Genomic DNA, 15,118 nt, shown 5'->3' on the forward strand with positions numbered 1-15,118 from the left:
TATCTTTTTGCTTAATTCCAAGTTTTGAATAATTTATCTGACATAAGTAACCTTCCAGGTACTTGCTATATAAACATGTCATCATTTTGCCCTTACACTTGGATGAAAATTCGACTGGGTAAGGCGATGGCACCCCACTCCAGTACTCTTGCCTGGAAAATCCCATGGACGGGGGAGCCTGGTAGGCTGCAGTCCATGGGGTCACGAAGAGTCGGACACGACTGAGTGACTTCACTTTCACTTTTCACTTTCATGCATTGGAGAAGGAAATGGCAACCCACTCCAGTGTTCTTGCCTGGAGAATCCCAGGACAGGGGAGCCTGGTGGGCTGCCGTCTATGGGGTCGCACAGAGTCGGACATGACTGAAGCGACTTAGCAGCAGTATAGGATCCTGGATTTAAAACACTTTTTCCCAAGGCATTGAAAACGTTGCATCACGTCCTCTAGTATATGATGTTGTTAACTTGAATTAAACGTCACTCTGATTGGAGAAGGAGATGGTAACCCACTCCAGTATTCTTGCCTGGAGAATCCCTGGGACAAAGGAGCCTGGTGGGCTGCCGTCTATGGGGTTGCACAGAGTTGGACACAATTGAAGTGACTTAGCAGCAGCAGCAACTACTTGTTAATTTTTTTTATAATACCTGACTTTTTTTTTTTTCCCTATATCTTTCTTCATTTATTCTCCAACATTTTAGATCCCTCTTTTACTTTTGGTGTTCTGATACTTTATATGGACTGTTCCACATGTGAGTCTTTTTTATCCATCCCCGTAGTACTAAGGAGACACTGTCAATCTGCTCAAGAAGTTTTCTTCTTCTGTGGCTCTGGTTATTATTACATTTTGTATATTTTCTCTAAAACTATTATACTTATGTTGGACTTTGAGGCTGATCTTCTATATCTTTCAACTTTTGTCAGATATTTCATATCTTTATTTATTTGTTGAACATTCTAGAGTTCTTCTACTTTAGCTCCTAGTCATTCTGTTAAAGCTCTTGCTTCAGCAATCCTATTCTAAATTTGCCAAAACTCCTTCTTGCTTTTGATTAGTAAATTTATCTGATATTATTAATTAGAAATTTAAAAATAATACCGTGTTTCTGAACAGACTTTTCTGGAGAAATGTTCTGTTTGTTCAATTTGGTCTTTGTGTGTGTGTGTGCTATTGATATGCACTTCATTTTTCTCAAATGTCTGGTAATTATTGTGGTTCATTTTTAATTTTTGATTAAAGAAAGAAGATGGTTCATGTCAGCAAATGATGTAGATCTCTCTCCACCTTTCCCTGGCTGGGCACTGATATTGATACCTTTGCATCAATGACCCGGCTTCACTTAACAATGTGAGGGAGGAAGTGGGCAAGTGAGTTCAGTTCTCTGCTTCCTGCCCCCCGCCCCGGACCAGAAACTTAGCCCTATCTACACTGAACATTCACTTTCTTTACAATCAGTTTCTTGATTTCAACCTGGGCAGAACCCTGAATATGTCAGTTGTTCTAACTAAATGGAATGAGAGGGGATGGGAGGGGCCAGGTGAGATGGACTTGCAATTAATTACATAAGTCGCCTCTTAGACCTGTGACTTCCAGACCTGGGGGTCTCTTGGGACTCTGCAGGGAAGCCCATCCTTCCACTGCTCCAGTCTTATCCTGTGAATGAGTTCTAGGCTGTGACCTTCTGCACCCTAAGTCATCCATCAACTCAAGGCCAGAAATTTTCCATCTTTCAGAGAGTGATCAAAGCCTTGGGTGTGTTGTTGGTACCATTTCTCCTGTTCACAATACAGTTTCGGTTTGATCTCATTTTATATTTTCTCACTATCATTTCAGTGAAATTTGGAAAAGGAAGGTTGATAGATCCCAGGCCTTGTTCACCACTTTGAGTTGGAACTTTATATCTTTTGAAACAATGCATTGCTACCAAGTTTTTCCTGTCTATTTAGGTATTTAGAATGAATGAGAATCAGTCCACTGTGTTATAATTTTTTCTTCAAAGACTTCAAACAGGATTATTTTTTCCCACACAGTTATTGTTTTTAATTCTAACGATTCAGTTTTATCTTCTTGCCCTCGCTTTTACTATATTGAGACTATCATGGTGCTGCCTTGTAATAGACTCTTCTAATCAGCTGCTTCTGATATGTAGCAGATTATCCATTGAGCAAGAGTCAAACTTTGAGAGATTTTTGAGAAACTCCTTTGAGCAACATGTACAAACCTTAGGGCATGAATTTTGTGACATCTGTGTGACTGACCTGAGGCTATTTGTCTTTATAACTTGGTTCCACATTTAGATAGCTGAAATATTTAGGTAGTTACCAAGTTAAACTAACTCTGACCAGGTCTTGTATTAATAGATGTATTATCTTCATTAAGGGCTAGCCAGGTGGCTTAGGTGGTAAAGAATCTGCCTGTAATGTGGGAGACCCAGGTTTGATCCCTGGGTCAGAAAGATCCCCTGGAGAAGGGAATGGCAACCCACTGCAGTATTCTTGCCTGGAGAAACCCATGGACAGAGCAGCCTGGTGGGCCACAGTCCGTGGGGTCCCGAAGAGTGAGACATGACTGAGTGTCTAACACATAGCGTCTTCATTGCTTTCTGAAAGTTGCTCAGTTGTGGCTGACTCTTTGTGACCCCATGGATTGTAGCCTGCCAGGCTCCTCTGTCCATGGAATTCTCCAGACCAGAATACTGGAGTGGGTAGCCATTCCCCTCTTCAGGGGATCTTCCCAACCCAGGAATTGAACCCAGGTCTCCCGCATTGCAGGCAGATTCTTTACCAGCTGAGCCACAGAGCACTATATAAATTCCAAGGGTAAATACCAATCATTTTTTTCTCTTAGATGTCATTGCCTGTCAGTGAATCATAATTTATTTTACCATGAGTAAATTTTTTCACATAAAGACCATTTACAACCAAGATACAATGTTATACTTAAGTTATTCGTAGTCAATAATTTTTTGATATGGATTTATTAGGTAGTTAGAATAGAAAACAGGAGTCTAAAATGGCGGTGGCTAAAAGACAAGATAGAGAAAAGCCCGTGAAAATAGAACAAAGAAAGGTCAAAGGAAGGTCTGAGGACCGGAGTGAGAACTTCAGATAGAACAAACAGCACTTCTGCTGCTGCTGCTGCTAAGTCACTTCAGTCGTGTCCGACTCTGTGCGACCCCACAGACAGCAGCCCACCAGGCTCCCCCCGTCCCTGGGATTCTCCAGGCAAGAACACTGGAGTGGGTTGCCATTTCCTTCTCCAGTGCATGAAAGTGAAAAGTGAAAGTGAAGTTGCTCAGTCATGTCCAACTCTTCGTGACCGCATGGACTGCAGCCCACCAGGCCCCTCCGTCCATGAGATTTTCCAGGTAACAGTACTGGAGTGGAGTGCCATCGCCCTTTCCGACAGCACTCCTGGCTAGCCCAATTTGCATAGGGCAGGCCCAGGGGGAGGGAAAAACATATAAAAAGAGGAGCCAAAGGGCTCTCTCTCCCCTACACGCTGGTGTGCTCATCCACTCTTCTTTTTTGTGTCTTTGGGTTGGCATGCCCTCACGCTTTGAGGATGGATTCTCCTGCTATCTTCTAAATAAAATAGAGCTGTAACACTGATTCGTCTAAGAGCTATAACACGTTTGTCCAAGACCCGAGAGCTGTGATGCGCTGAGGGCTTTAATGTCCGTCGCTCCAAATCTTTGTTGTGACGAGACAGAACCGAGGAGCACACACTCGCCTGACAGATTTATTACCCAATGTTTTCCTGTCTTTAGTTTTAGCTCACAGATTATAAAAGAAATACTTTAGGACTCAGCACACAGGAAGAAAATTTACTTCATGTCACAAATGCAAACTTTAGCAACAAATCTGTAGAAGTTACTTTTTCTAGGAATGTATTATTTCAACTACTCAAGGTAAAACATTATCAGAATGTGATGTTTCAAGATGTCACAGATGAAAAGCACATGTCAAAGGTAACACATTTGTTTAATTTCATTAGTTACAATTAATTTGTGAATAAGTCATGACTTTAGGTGTGTATATCATTTCTACTGAAATGTCTAATCCACATCTCAATGATAATCAGGAATGTGTATGGCTATTGAGAGATTCCAGGTAAGTCAGGGTCACCATCTCTGGGGGCCCATTGGGCCCACCAACCCTGCTCCACAGACTTAACAAAAGATTTTAATTCATGCTGTGGTTTTAATCCATAGTGTGCTTCATGAGCACTGAGAAGCAAATGCTGTCTCTGCTTAGAATGAAATTAAGGGGCTGTCTTGACAGATAACCTGGAGAATACATCTGTGATAAAAATCCTGTCCATATTAAGTAAGGGAGCACTGTTGGGGAATATAGACTTTAATGTCCAGTGGTCAACAAGATTGGAAAAAGCTGACAGTTTCAGAGAGAAGAAACCTGTCTTGATTGTTTTAGTGTTGTATCGTATTTCTTTACTTAGCCAATCCCCGAAGACAAGTTAAATGTTTCAAGTGAATTTTCACAGTGAAGTAGTAACTAACCAGCATTTGCAAAAACCACCTTTTATGTTGTTTATTCATTATACTGTGTGTATCCGCCTGCTTTTGGCCTGATAATGATAGCTGTGTAGGTCTAGGAATTAGATGAGTGATTCAGAGCCAGCTTGATATGTTGGTCATTTACTAGAATTTCTGGTTCAGATCATAACCAAAAAATGAAACAAAGAAAACATTTCCTGGGTCACATGTCTAGGCTCCAAAGAGAAGGAGATGGCAGTGCTGAAAGATGGGAAAAACAGATTCTGCTTCCTTATTGTTTTTCTCTCTCTTCCTCATGGCAACCTATGTTTTGAGGGGGAGGGTTATCCATGGAGTTTTAAAACTGGAAGAGGCCGTTAAGCTCCTTCATTTCTACAGACTGCAGAGGCCCAGTAAGTTGGCCAAGGTCCAACAGTAAATGGATGTCCAGCCTGCTTTATTAATAAGCAAGTGATCTAGAATGCCCAGCTCATAATTCCCACTTGCCATTTAGAAATACTTTCTAGAATGCATGTTTTTAATGCCAGAAGACTGGCCAAGAAGAGCACTTCTTAGTTTGCTCAGCCACAACAGCTGAAATCTTGCCAGTTTTCCCAGGCAACAGTTGGTTCCCATCAGGTAGATTCTTGTGAAGAGATGATTACGTTTCAGAGTCAGAAAAAAAAAAACAAAGCCTTCTCCTCCCCTTCATGTGTCAAAACGGCTGTTCCTTGTATGATGTCCTCTTGGACGTTTCAGTTTCGTGAAAATCAGACTCTCTTGGGTTGTATCAATGAGCGTGAAATTGAACTGAACCAACACGGAGTCAGTTTTATCTTGTGGTCACCAACCAAGTTAATAGCATTTGCCATTTGCTAAATCTTTAGTATGAAATGCTATATAAAAGTGAGAAAGCGCAATGTCAACATGGCTCAGTTGATATGTATTAAGCATTTTACACAGTGTCATCGCTGCGCTTAACATCCAGTAAATCTTCCAGGAAGTATGGATTACTGTGATATCACCTGGAATTCAGACACGCCGGTTGCCTCTCTTCCTTCTTGGAGGCAATGATTAGGTTACTGCTAGTCCCTCTCCAGACATAAACATTATCTACAGATTAGATCAGCCACGTGTTGTGTCGATGGTTGGAATGATGCTCAAAAAACCAGCCTAAGTCCTTGTACCACTTACAAAACTGTTTGCTTATACTCTTTTGAGGTTTGGTCCTGCTGCTTTGGGGTTAGATGAGAGTTTTCAAGCAGCTCATAGTCATCCTGCACATTGGGGAGACTCTGCCTCACATCTGGGGGAACCTTTTGGACCTGAATACCAGTGCTGTTCTTTGGAGAAACTCTCTGACCCCGGTATGCCTGAGCCTGGCGTTTACAGATGCCAAACTTGCTGAGCAGCATAAACACATCCCTCTGGAAGGCTTTGGTGAAAATGGCATAGAGGAATGGATTGGCACAGGAGTTAAGTGGGTAGAAGAGGACCAGCAAGATTTTGGAATTGGTAACGGTGATGAGAGGCTTGTTCATAAGGGCCGACAGAGCGTAGAAAGAGATTGGGGCCATGCACATGAAGTCAGTGAAGATCAACACAGCCATCCTTTTGGCAATTCTGGTATCTTTGTCCCCTGGGTTGTAGTGGGGATTTCGGACTGTGATGTAGATCTTCACGTAACAGGCACAGACGATGATAAAGGCAATGATGTTGAGTAACAGAACAAGGATAATGTATGCCAGGGCAAGAGGAGTCTCGGTGTCCATGGGCAGGCAGATGCTGACCTTGGCATAGCTGCTTATTCCCACCAAAGGGAGCAGGGCGAGCAGGAAGCAGCAAACCCAGCCCCCCAGCATGATGACGTAGGCGTGCCAGAGGCGGATCTTGCGGTCCAGGCGCATGGCGAAGGTGATGGCGTACCAGCGCTCCAAGGTGATGACCGTCAGCGTGTACACAGACAACTCGCTGGCAAAGACGGTGAAGAAGCCAGCTGTGTTGCAGCCAGGGCCTGTCTGCCAGTCAATGGCATGGTTGTAGTACTCAGACTGAGTGTAGAGGTCTACGGAGGCGATGAGGAGCAGATACAACCCCATGCAGAAGTCTGCAAAGGCCAGGTTGCACATGAGGAAGCGTGGGACGGTCAGCTTGTAGTGGCTCGTGAGGAGGATGACCAGGACGAAGACGTTGCCCAGGAGAGCCAGCAGACTCACAAACCACACCACGATTCTCAGGAACTTGTAGCCCATGATGTCCTCACAGGGGTTGAACTCATCCGACTTGGGGGTACACACCATGTCCTCACTGCCCCCACACACGGTATAGTCGTAATGGCTGTCAAAGGCCTGCAGGGTCTCCTCCTGGGGGTTTTTGAGCTGTTGGCCAAAACCGATGATCTCATCTTCTTGCTCCTCAAAGAAGACATAGTAATGAGAGTTGCTGTGGGTATCTTGGAACTTGGAGTTCTCCTTGTACCCAGCACTGCCATCACCCAGATCCTCATATTCCTGGTAGAAGGGACCATTCAAAGCACTTGCAGATTTTCTCTGACGCAGGCCCCGAATACTGCTCTCATTACACATTAAAGACTGAAGGATTCTGCAAGGCAGTGGATAGAAAGTCACCACTTGTTGGAAACCCACTAATGGTCCCCACCACACTTAGCAAAATGTGCAGACTACATAGTGTGATACACAGGATTCTACAGGATCCGGTCAGGCCTGTCTCTCCTGCACCATTTCCTGTTACTGTCCCTCCCCAAGTATGACCCACTGACGTGCTGTCCTTATTGCTCTTCTGCAACCAGTTCAAGAACAGCAGTGATTTAAAAAAATAAAAAAAATCATGGATACTAGAGCCAGTCTGCCTAGGTTAGGACCTGATTCTACTATTTCCTGGTTATTTCACCTTGGGAAGGTCTGTGAGTATTGGTTTATTATTGTATAGAATGGGAGAGTGAGCGACAACTCAAATTGTCTTTCCTCAGAAGAGCCTTTCTTCCTCTTCTTTAATAAACTGTCTGCCCCTTGTGCTCATTTCCCTCGTAGCACTATCTGAGATCTTCCTTGTTTGCCTGTTTCTTTTCTGACTTCCATGCTAGAATGTAAACAAAATGCCAGAAGGCTCTGGTCTGTCCTATTCATTGCTGTGGGTAAGACAGTGCCAGGCACATAACAGGTGCTCAATAAATGTTTACTGAACAGATGAATAAGGGACACTATTGTGCAGGCATGCTTACAGAAGTAAGCTTTAGTGTTTCACTAGCCCACCAGGTTGATCCCAAAGAGATTCTTTAGATGGCTTCAGCTGCTGCACAGATTCGTCTATGGAGTGGTGTTTAAAATCTGCAGCGGACTGCCTGTTCTACCTTGTTTGGAGGTTCATGAGAAATCATTCCTGTCTCTCCTGCATCACTGCCTAAAATCCTCCCCTCCTCTGCTTTGATCCAGAGATACAAGCCTTATTTCTTATCTATAAACACTTTTGGTCTGCAGAATCGTCGTGTCCCATGGACTTCATGTTTCTTACGGACGCTTCCAAATTCTTCTCCACCTGTTTTGCAAACAACATAACTTCTTCCTCATACCCAGATATTAATTCATCTTCCACCAAAACCTTTTGTTACTTAATCCAGACACTGCCACTTACCCTCTGATTTTCTTCTGATTCTTAAAAGCGCAGCAGTGGCTCGGATAAGAAAGGTCAGCCCGTGTGAGGTGAAGGAAACTCAAGGAAAGAGGAAGTTTCCTTAGAGTCCAAGTGTTTCTTGCTATCAATTCCTTCAGGTGTTCCAGGCCTTTGGATGGTAGGGCTGCGACACTGGTATAAGAGATGTCCCTGAGAGGGAGACACAGTGATCAGAGGGTGAGCAACCAGGACCTTTTAGAATTCAGACAGGTCTGAGATTCACAGGAGATGACTGATTAGCCTTCTACTGAACATGCCCTCTGAGATATTACACACAGCCACTGGTCTAAGGAGGGATAATATGCTTCTAAGTTGATATGCTACCAGGGACTCCCCTTTTAATAAACTTTTAGACGGGAGTATAAGTGCTTTACAGTGCTGTATTAGCTTCTGCTTTACAACAAGGTGAATCAGCTATATGTATACATGAACATATATCCCCTCCTTCTTTAGCTTCCCTCCCACCCACCCCGTCCCCACCCTACCCCTCTAGGGCATCACAGAGCACCGAGCTGAGCTCCCTGTGCTATATGGCAGCTTCCCACTAGCTAGCTATTTTACACATGGTAGTGTATATCAGTTCAGTTCAGTCGCTCAGTCATGTCCAATTCTTTGTGACCCCATGAACTGCAGCACGCCAGGCCTCCCTGTCCATCACCAACTCCTGGAGCTTACTCAAACTCCCGTCCATCGAGTCGGTAATGCCATCCAACCATCTCATCAACCTCTGTCGTCCCCTTCTCCTCCCGCCTTCAGTCTTTCCCAGCATCAGGGTCTTTTTAAATGAGTCAGTTCTTTTCATCAGGTGGCCAAAGTATTGAAGCTTCAGCTTCAGTCCTTTCAATGAATATTCAGGACTGATTTCCTTTAGGATGGACTAGTTGGATCTCCTTGCAGTCCAAGGGACTCTCAAGAGTCTTCTTCAACACCACAGTTCAAAAGCATTAATTCTTCAGCACTCAGCTTTCTTTATAGTCCAACTCTCACATCTATACAAGACTACTGGAAAACCCCATAGCCTTGACTCTCCGGACCTCTGTTGGGAAAGTAATGTATATGTGTATATATGTATATATCTATCTATATATATGTATATGTGTTCATATGTTTCTGTGCTACTCCTGAGTTCGTTCCACTCTCTCCCACCCCTGCTGTGTCCACAAGTCTGTTCTCTACATCCACGTCTTTATTCCTGGGACTCTCATGTTTATTGCTTAGAACTCCAGTATCAATAAAAATAATAAATAGTACATCAGACATTTTGTTTTACCCATTGCAACACACACAAACTCTTGGAATCAGAGACAGTTGTCAATTTTACTCTGGAAAATTACACCATATAACTACTAAAGGATCTCAGGAGGCAAGAGAATAAATCTGAACAGGCTCAAAGGGCCTGTTGCTCCCAGTCTCTGTGGGGACTAGGGTTTGGGGACTGATAAATTACTTGTTGATCTGGATCAATACCAGTATCATGAAAATCTTCTAATGATACAGAGCTTAGGAGTCATAACCAGTTACATGGTAAATTCATGACAGGTCAATCTCACCATTCTTTACAAGATTCTAAATGTATTCCTGGAAGGAAAACTCTAGTGTTTATATTAACAATCTGAAATGAGACTCAGTAGAAGTAGTGTTAGTCGCTCAGTCATGTCCGACTCTTTGTGACCCCACAAACTGTACCCCGCCAGGCTCCTCTGTCCATGGGATTCTGCAGGCAAGAATACTGGACCCAGGGATCAAACCCTGGTCTCCTGCATTGCAGACAGTTTCTTTACCATATGAGCTACAGGGAAGATCTACTGTTTATATTAACAATCTGAAATGAGATTCAAGGTACTTCCAAAAACAGTGGGAGAGATAGTGAAGCTGGGAGAGTGTAGACATTAGTGTTAGTAACTAAGGTAGCATTACTTCATGGCTTGTAGACATTTTCTGCTCTTTTCTCTGTTCAAGAGTCTAGCTTATGTATCTTGCTCCATCATTTTTACTTGCATTGAATAATGGCTTGAATAAACCACAAATATTTAACCTAGTGCCTCTCTTATTTTATATTTTATCAGTGTTCATTACATATTCTTTTTATACTCATATTTTTATATGCCATATAATTAGCACGGAATATTAAACTGATTAGCAAATGAATTCCAATATTTACAGCTTCTTCCTCCACATCACGGTAACTGAACTTTGCTGGGATTTACCTTCTCAAGGTTCAAGGCTGCTAGAACTTGCTGCTGTTGTTCCGTTGCTACGTTGTATCTGACTCTTTGTGACCATGGACTTTTGCATGCCGGGCTTCCTTGTCCTTCATGTCTCCAGGAGTTTGCTCAAACTTATGTCCGTTGAATTGGTGATGCTATTCAACCACCTCATCCTCTGTCACCTCCTTTTCCTCCTGCCTTCAGTCTTTCCCAACATCAGGGCCTTTTCCAATGAGTTGGCTCTTCGCATCAGGTGGCCAAAATACTGGCACTTCAGCTTCAGCAACAGTCCTTCCAATAAATATTCAGGGTTGATTTCCTTTGGGAATGATTGGTTTGACCTGTTCCCAGTCCAAGGAACTCTCACAAGTCTTCTGCAGCACTACACTTTGAAAGCGTAAGTTCTCCGGCGCTCAGCCTTCTCTATGGTGCTATTTCTCTTCTCTTCGCTGGTAGCATGTTGGACGTCTTCGAGGCAAGAATATTGGAGTGATTTGCCATTCCTTCCTCGAGGAGGGACCGCGTTTTGTCAGAACTCTCCACCGTGACGTGTCTGTCTTGGGTGACCCTACAAGGCGTGGCTCATAATTTCGTTGACCTATGCAAGCCTCTTTGCCACCAGAGAGCTGTGATCCGTGAAGGGGAGAACTTGCTACGTGAGTTTTATTAGCATGAGGTTTGCGTGTTAACCCTATTCACTGTGGAACTGTGATTCTTGGGGGAGGGTATCATGTTTACCATTTTGTTTTATATTTACTTTTTATTTCTGGGACTTCCCTGATGGCCCAGTGGTTAAGAATCCACCTTGCAATACAGGGGATGCAGGTTCAATCCCCTGTTGGGAAACTGAGATCCCACATGGAAGGGGGCAACTAAGCCCTCCGTTGCAGCTTCTGAGCCTGTGCGTCCCAGAGCCGTGCCCCACCACTAGAGAGTCTGGGCACCACCACAGAAGTTCCTCACGATGCAGCGAAAATCCCATGTGCCACCACTAAGACCTGGCCCAGCTAAATAAATAGTTTTAAAAATTTAAAAATCCATATATTGGCATTTCCCCAACTTCCCTGGGGGGGTAACAATTGCTCTTTGTGCTTGTTGTTTTATGACCTCCAGGTGATTTTTAACCTTTGGAAAACAGGCATATATGAATAACTTCCTAGCCAGTGAAAGAGTTGAGGAATGAAGCACAGCTGTGAGGGAAATGCGGTTGGACTTTGCTCTCCTGCCTGTCCTGTTGACGCATACCTTTCTCTTTTAACTGTGCTGTCTTTGTGGCGTGGCCACCTTTCTGCCTCCAGTTTTCTGGAAGCCACTTATGTGTCTCTTTTCTGTCAGTGAAACAAGAGAGCGTCTCTTGGCTCCCTTTCTCTGCTTTGCTGTCTGTTGGATACACTGGTTGTGAGTGTTCATCTGAAGGTGTTTATCCTTCCAAGGAATGTGTCTGCATTTTAAAAGATATTTCTTAAGGAACCACTTTAATAACCGTTCCAGTTACTGCATGACAAAAATACCCCCAAACTAAGTGGTATCAAACCATTTTGTATTATAAGCATAGCTTTTATGGGCCAGGATTTAGAACAGGGCGTGGAAGGGATGGTTTGTGTCTGTTCCTGCTGTCTGGGGCTCAGCTGGGCAGACTCGGTGGTTAGGGTGGCTCAGTGGCTGGGGGCTCCGTCAGACTACTTCACTTGCATGTTCTGGTGTCAGGGCTGAGACGGCTCAACCCTGCATTCAGCTGAGATTGCAGATGTGGCTTCTCCCAGTGGTTTGAGCTTCTCACAAAATGGTGGCTTACTTATGAGAGAGATCATCTGGAGAGAGGCCATTCCAGGAGCATCGGTAGATTCAAGGGCAGGAGATTCTGAGCCTCATGGTTTGAGCTAATAGCATCTCTTGCTCCTATAGTGGTCTTGTCAGTTACTTGCCTCCAAACCACTCTCCACACAGCAGCCAGGGGAGTTGTCACATATGAGTGAAGCAAGGTCGCGTTCCTGCTCAAAACCTTGCAGTGACTTCCTAACGTACCGTGAATCACGTCTACCCTTCCTCCCATGCTTGCCAGCGCCCTGCAGATCCGTGGCCTTTCTCTCCTCTCCAACCTCGTCTCAAGGGCCAAAGCCATTTGCAGCCCAAACTGGATCCACTTAATACTAGGATCGATCTGGAGCCATCTCCCTCCCCATGGGCAGGGGCCACTCGATGTCTCTCTAAGCATCCATTAAGCCCGCTGCTCCGAGAGTGCCCTGAGATGCTGCACTCTCCTGATGCAAGCCACTTCATGCCTGCTCCTTCAGCCTTTCCAGAGTCAAGCAAGGGGAACAGCTGCAGCCCCTCACCCTTTGAGAAACAGTTTCAGTTCCCCTGCAGAGATCTAGAGATCGCAGGGAGGAAGGGGGGAGCTCCCTACACTTCTCAATGGACGCATCGCCTCTCCTCTCAAGATGATGGAATGGTTCTTCCCTTTAAGCCTACTGGCATTTCTTTATTTCCTGCCTACCAACTACCATCTTCCAGGACTTGCATCCTTGTGGATTCTCTCTTGTCCTTGCTCAATATTCATGCCACATACATAGGCTATCATGCATATATACTCCTGTGAAAAAGATAGCTACTGGGGACCACTATAAAGCATAGGGAGCTCAGCTTGGTGCTCTGTGATGACCTGGAGGGGTGGGAGAGATTGAAGGTGGGAGGAGAAGGGGATGACAGAGGGTGAGATGGTTGGGTGGCATCACTGACTCAATGGACATGAGTCTGGGTAAACTCTGGGAGTTGGTGATGGACAGGGAGGCCTGGCGTGCTGCAGTCATTGGGGTCACAAAGTGTCAGACAGGACTCAGTGACTGAACTAAACTGAACTGAGGAGGGGTGGGAGAAAGTCCAAGAGGAAGGGGATATATGTGTATATATATACACATAAAAGCCTTTTTAGGCATTGTGTCCAATTTACAAATTATGGCAGAAATAGTGAAAGATGTGACTATGTAAAGCTATACACTGTGTTCCATAAAATACTGCACAGTATAGCATCAAATAATTTAAAAAGGAACATAAATGGAAAAAAAAATATTCATGCCATGAATATTTACAGTAAAATGCAATTGAGCTAGAGCCCAAATCAGATGTCAGGTCAGCTGTTTATATGTCTGCAGAGTCATGGTTCTTATCACTACCACTTTAGTTTAGGTCTGAATTACATTTCAACAGAGTTTTGCATAGACTTCCTAACTCATCTCCCAGAAAGTGTCTACTAACTCTGCCTTCAGACTTAGGAGAGGATGTTCTTTCTAAAACTTGAATCTCATCCTGTTGCTTTCCAGCCTGAAACCCATGGCCTGCAGATTGAAGTTCAGGCTTCTGTCAGTCTCTGCACTCTCTCCAGTGGGAGTCTCTTCCTGAATCCACATGGCTTAGGGATCTTAGTTCCCCAACTAGGGATTGAACCTGCACCGTTGGAAGTGAACAGGCGGAGTCCTGACCACTGGACAGCCAGATAATTCTCTGTAGTATTTTTTCAAGTAATTTCTTAGAAAAGTGATATATGTAAGATATTTTCTGAATCCTGTATGACTAAAAAATGACTTTTTCCCCCCACTCTTAATGAATGTGGGGGAAAGTATCAATTGATACTTTACCTGGCTATAAATTTTAGATTGCAAATCACTTTCCTTTAGAATTCTTAAGGCTTTACTTTATTGAATTCCAGTACCTGGTGTCCCTTTTGGCTAAATACGATGCCATTCATATTTTTATTCTTTGGTCATTGACTTGTTTCTACTGTCTGATAGCTTTTATAGCTTTCTTTTCTCTCTCAGCTTTATTAAAATATAATTGACATATAACATATTAAGTTTAAAGTGTACAGCATGATTTGAGATATGTATACATTGTGAAATGATTATATGGCCTTCTTTACCCTGGTGTGAGAGTTCATGAAAGTGTGCCTTGATACAGATATAGATATATTTTCATTTATTGTACTGGACCCTGGGGTGAAGGGGGTCCCTCCAATTGGAGACCTGTGCTGTTCACCTGTTTGACAATATTTGGCATTGTTCCCAGGATAGCTTGTGCCTCTCATTTCCTTTGTTTTTTCCCTGGAATTCCTGGCAAGTGGAAAAGGGCTGTCCTGGAACCCCTAGACATTTTCTTATAATTTTCTCCTACTATTTTTATTGAATCTTTTGGTAAAATTCTTGACTATATATATCTTCTATGTCTTCTATTGAATTTTTAAAATTAATTAATTTATAAAGTTTACAGCTTTACTGAGGTAATAATTGACCAATAAAAATAATATATATTTATGGTATACAAAGTGATGTTTTGATATGTGTATACATTGTGAAATGATTACCACAATCAAGCTAATTAACATATCCATCACCTTACATAAATGTAATTTTTTGTGTGTGGTGAGAACACTTTATATCTACTCTCTGAGCAAATTTCAAATATGCTATATAGTATTATTAACTATAGTCATTGTGTGAAATACTAGGCTGGATGAATCACACGATAGAATCAAGATTGCAGGAGAAATGCCAACAACCTCAGATATGCAGATAATAGCACTCTGTTGGCAGAAAATGAAGAGGAACTTAAGAGCCTCTTGATGAGAGTCAAGGAGGAGAGTGAAAGAGCTGGCTTGAAACTCAACATTCAAAAAACTAAGATCATGGCATCTGGTCCCATCATTTCATGGCAAATAGAAGGGGAAAAAGTGG

At 43.3% G+C, this 15,118-nt stretch overlaps 1 protein-coding gene across 1 annotated transcript in view; it reads right to left on the reverse strand.

Moving 5' to 3' along the window:
- Positions 1 to 3,318: 3,318 nt before the first annotated feature.
- TSHR (thyroid stimulating hormone receptor) overlaps positions 3,319 to 15,118 on the reverse strand; it is a 157,799-nt gene continuing 145,999 nt past the window's right edge. The window contains exons 9-10 of the mRNA XM_070378547.1: positions 8,146 to 8,334; positions 3,319 to 7,095 (exon numbers count right to left, since the gene is read on the reverse strand). Coding sequence (XP_070234648.1) covers positions 5,685 to 7,095; positions 8,146 to 8,334 — 1,600 coding nt within the window. The 3' untranslated portion in view covers positions 3,319 to 5,684. The remainder of the gene's footprint in view (positions 7,096 to 8,145; positions 8,335 to 15,118) is intronic.

This window comes from Bos mutus, chromosome 10 (genome assembly GCF_027580195.1).
Source record: "Bos mutus isolate GX-2022 chromosome 10, NWIPB_WYAK_1.1, whole genome shotgun sequence".
NCBI lineage: Eukaryota > Metazoa > Chordata > Mammalia > Artiodactyla > Bovidae > Bos > Bos mutus.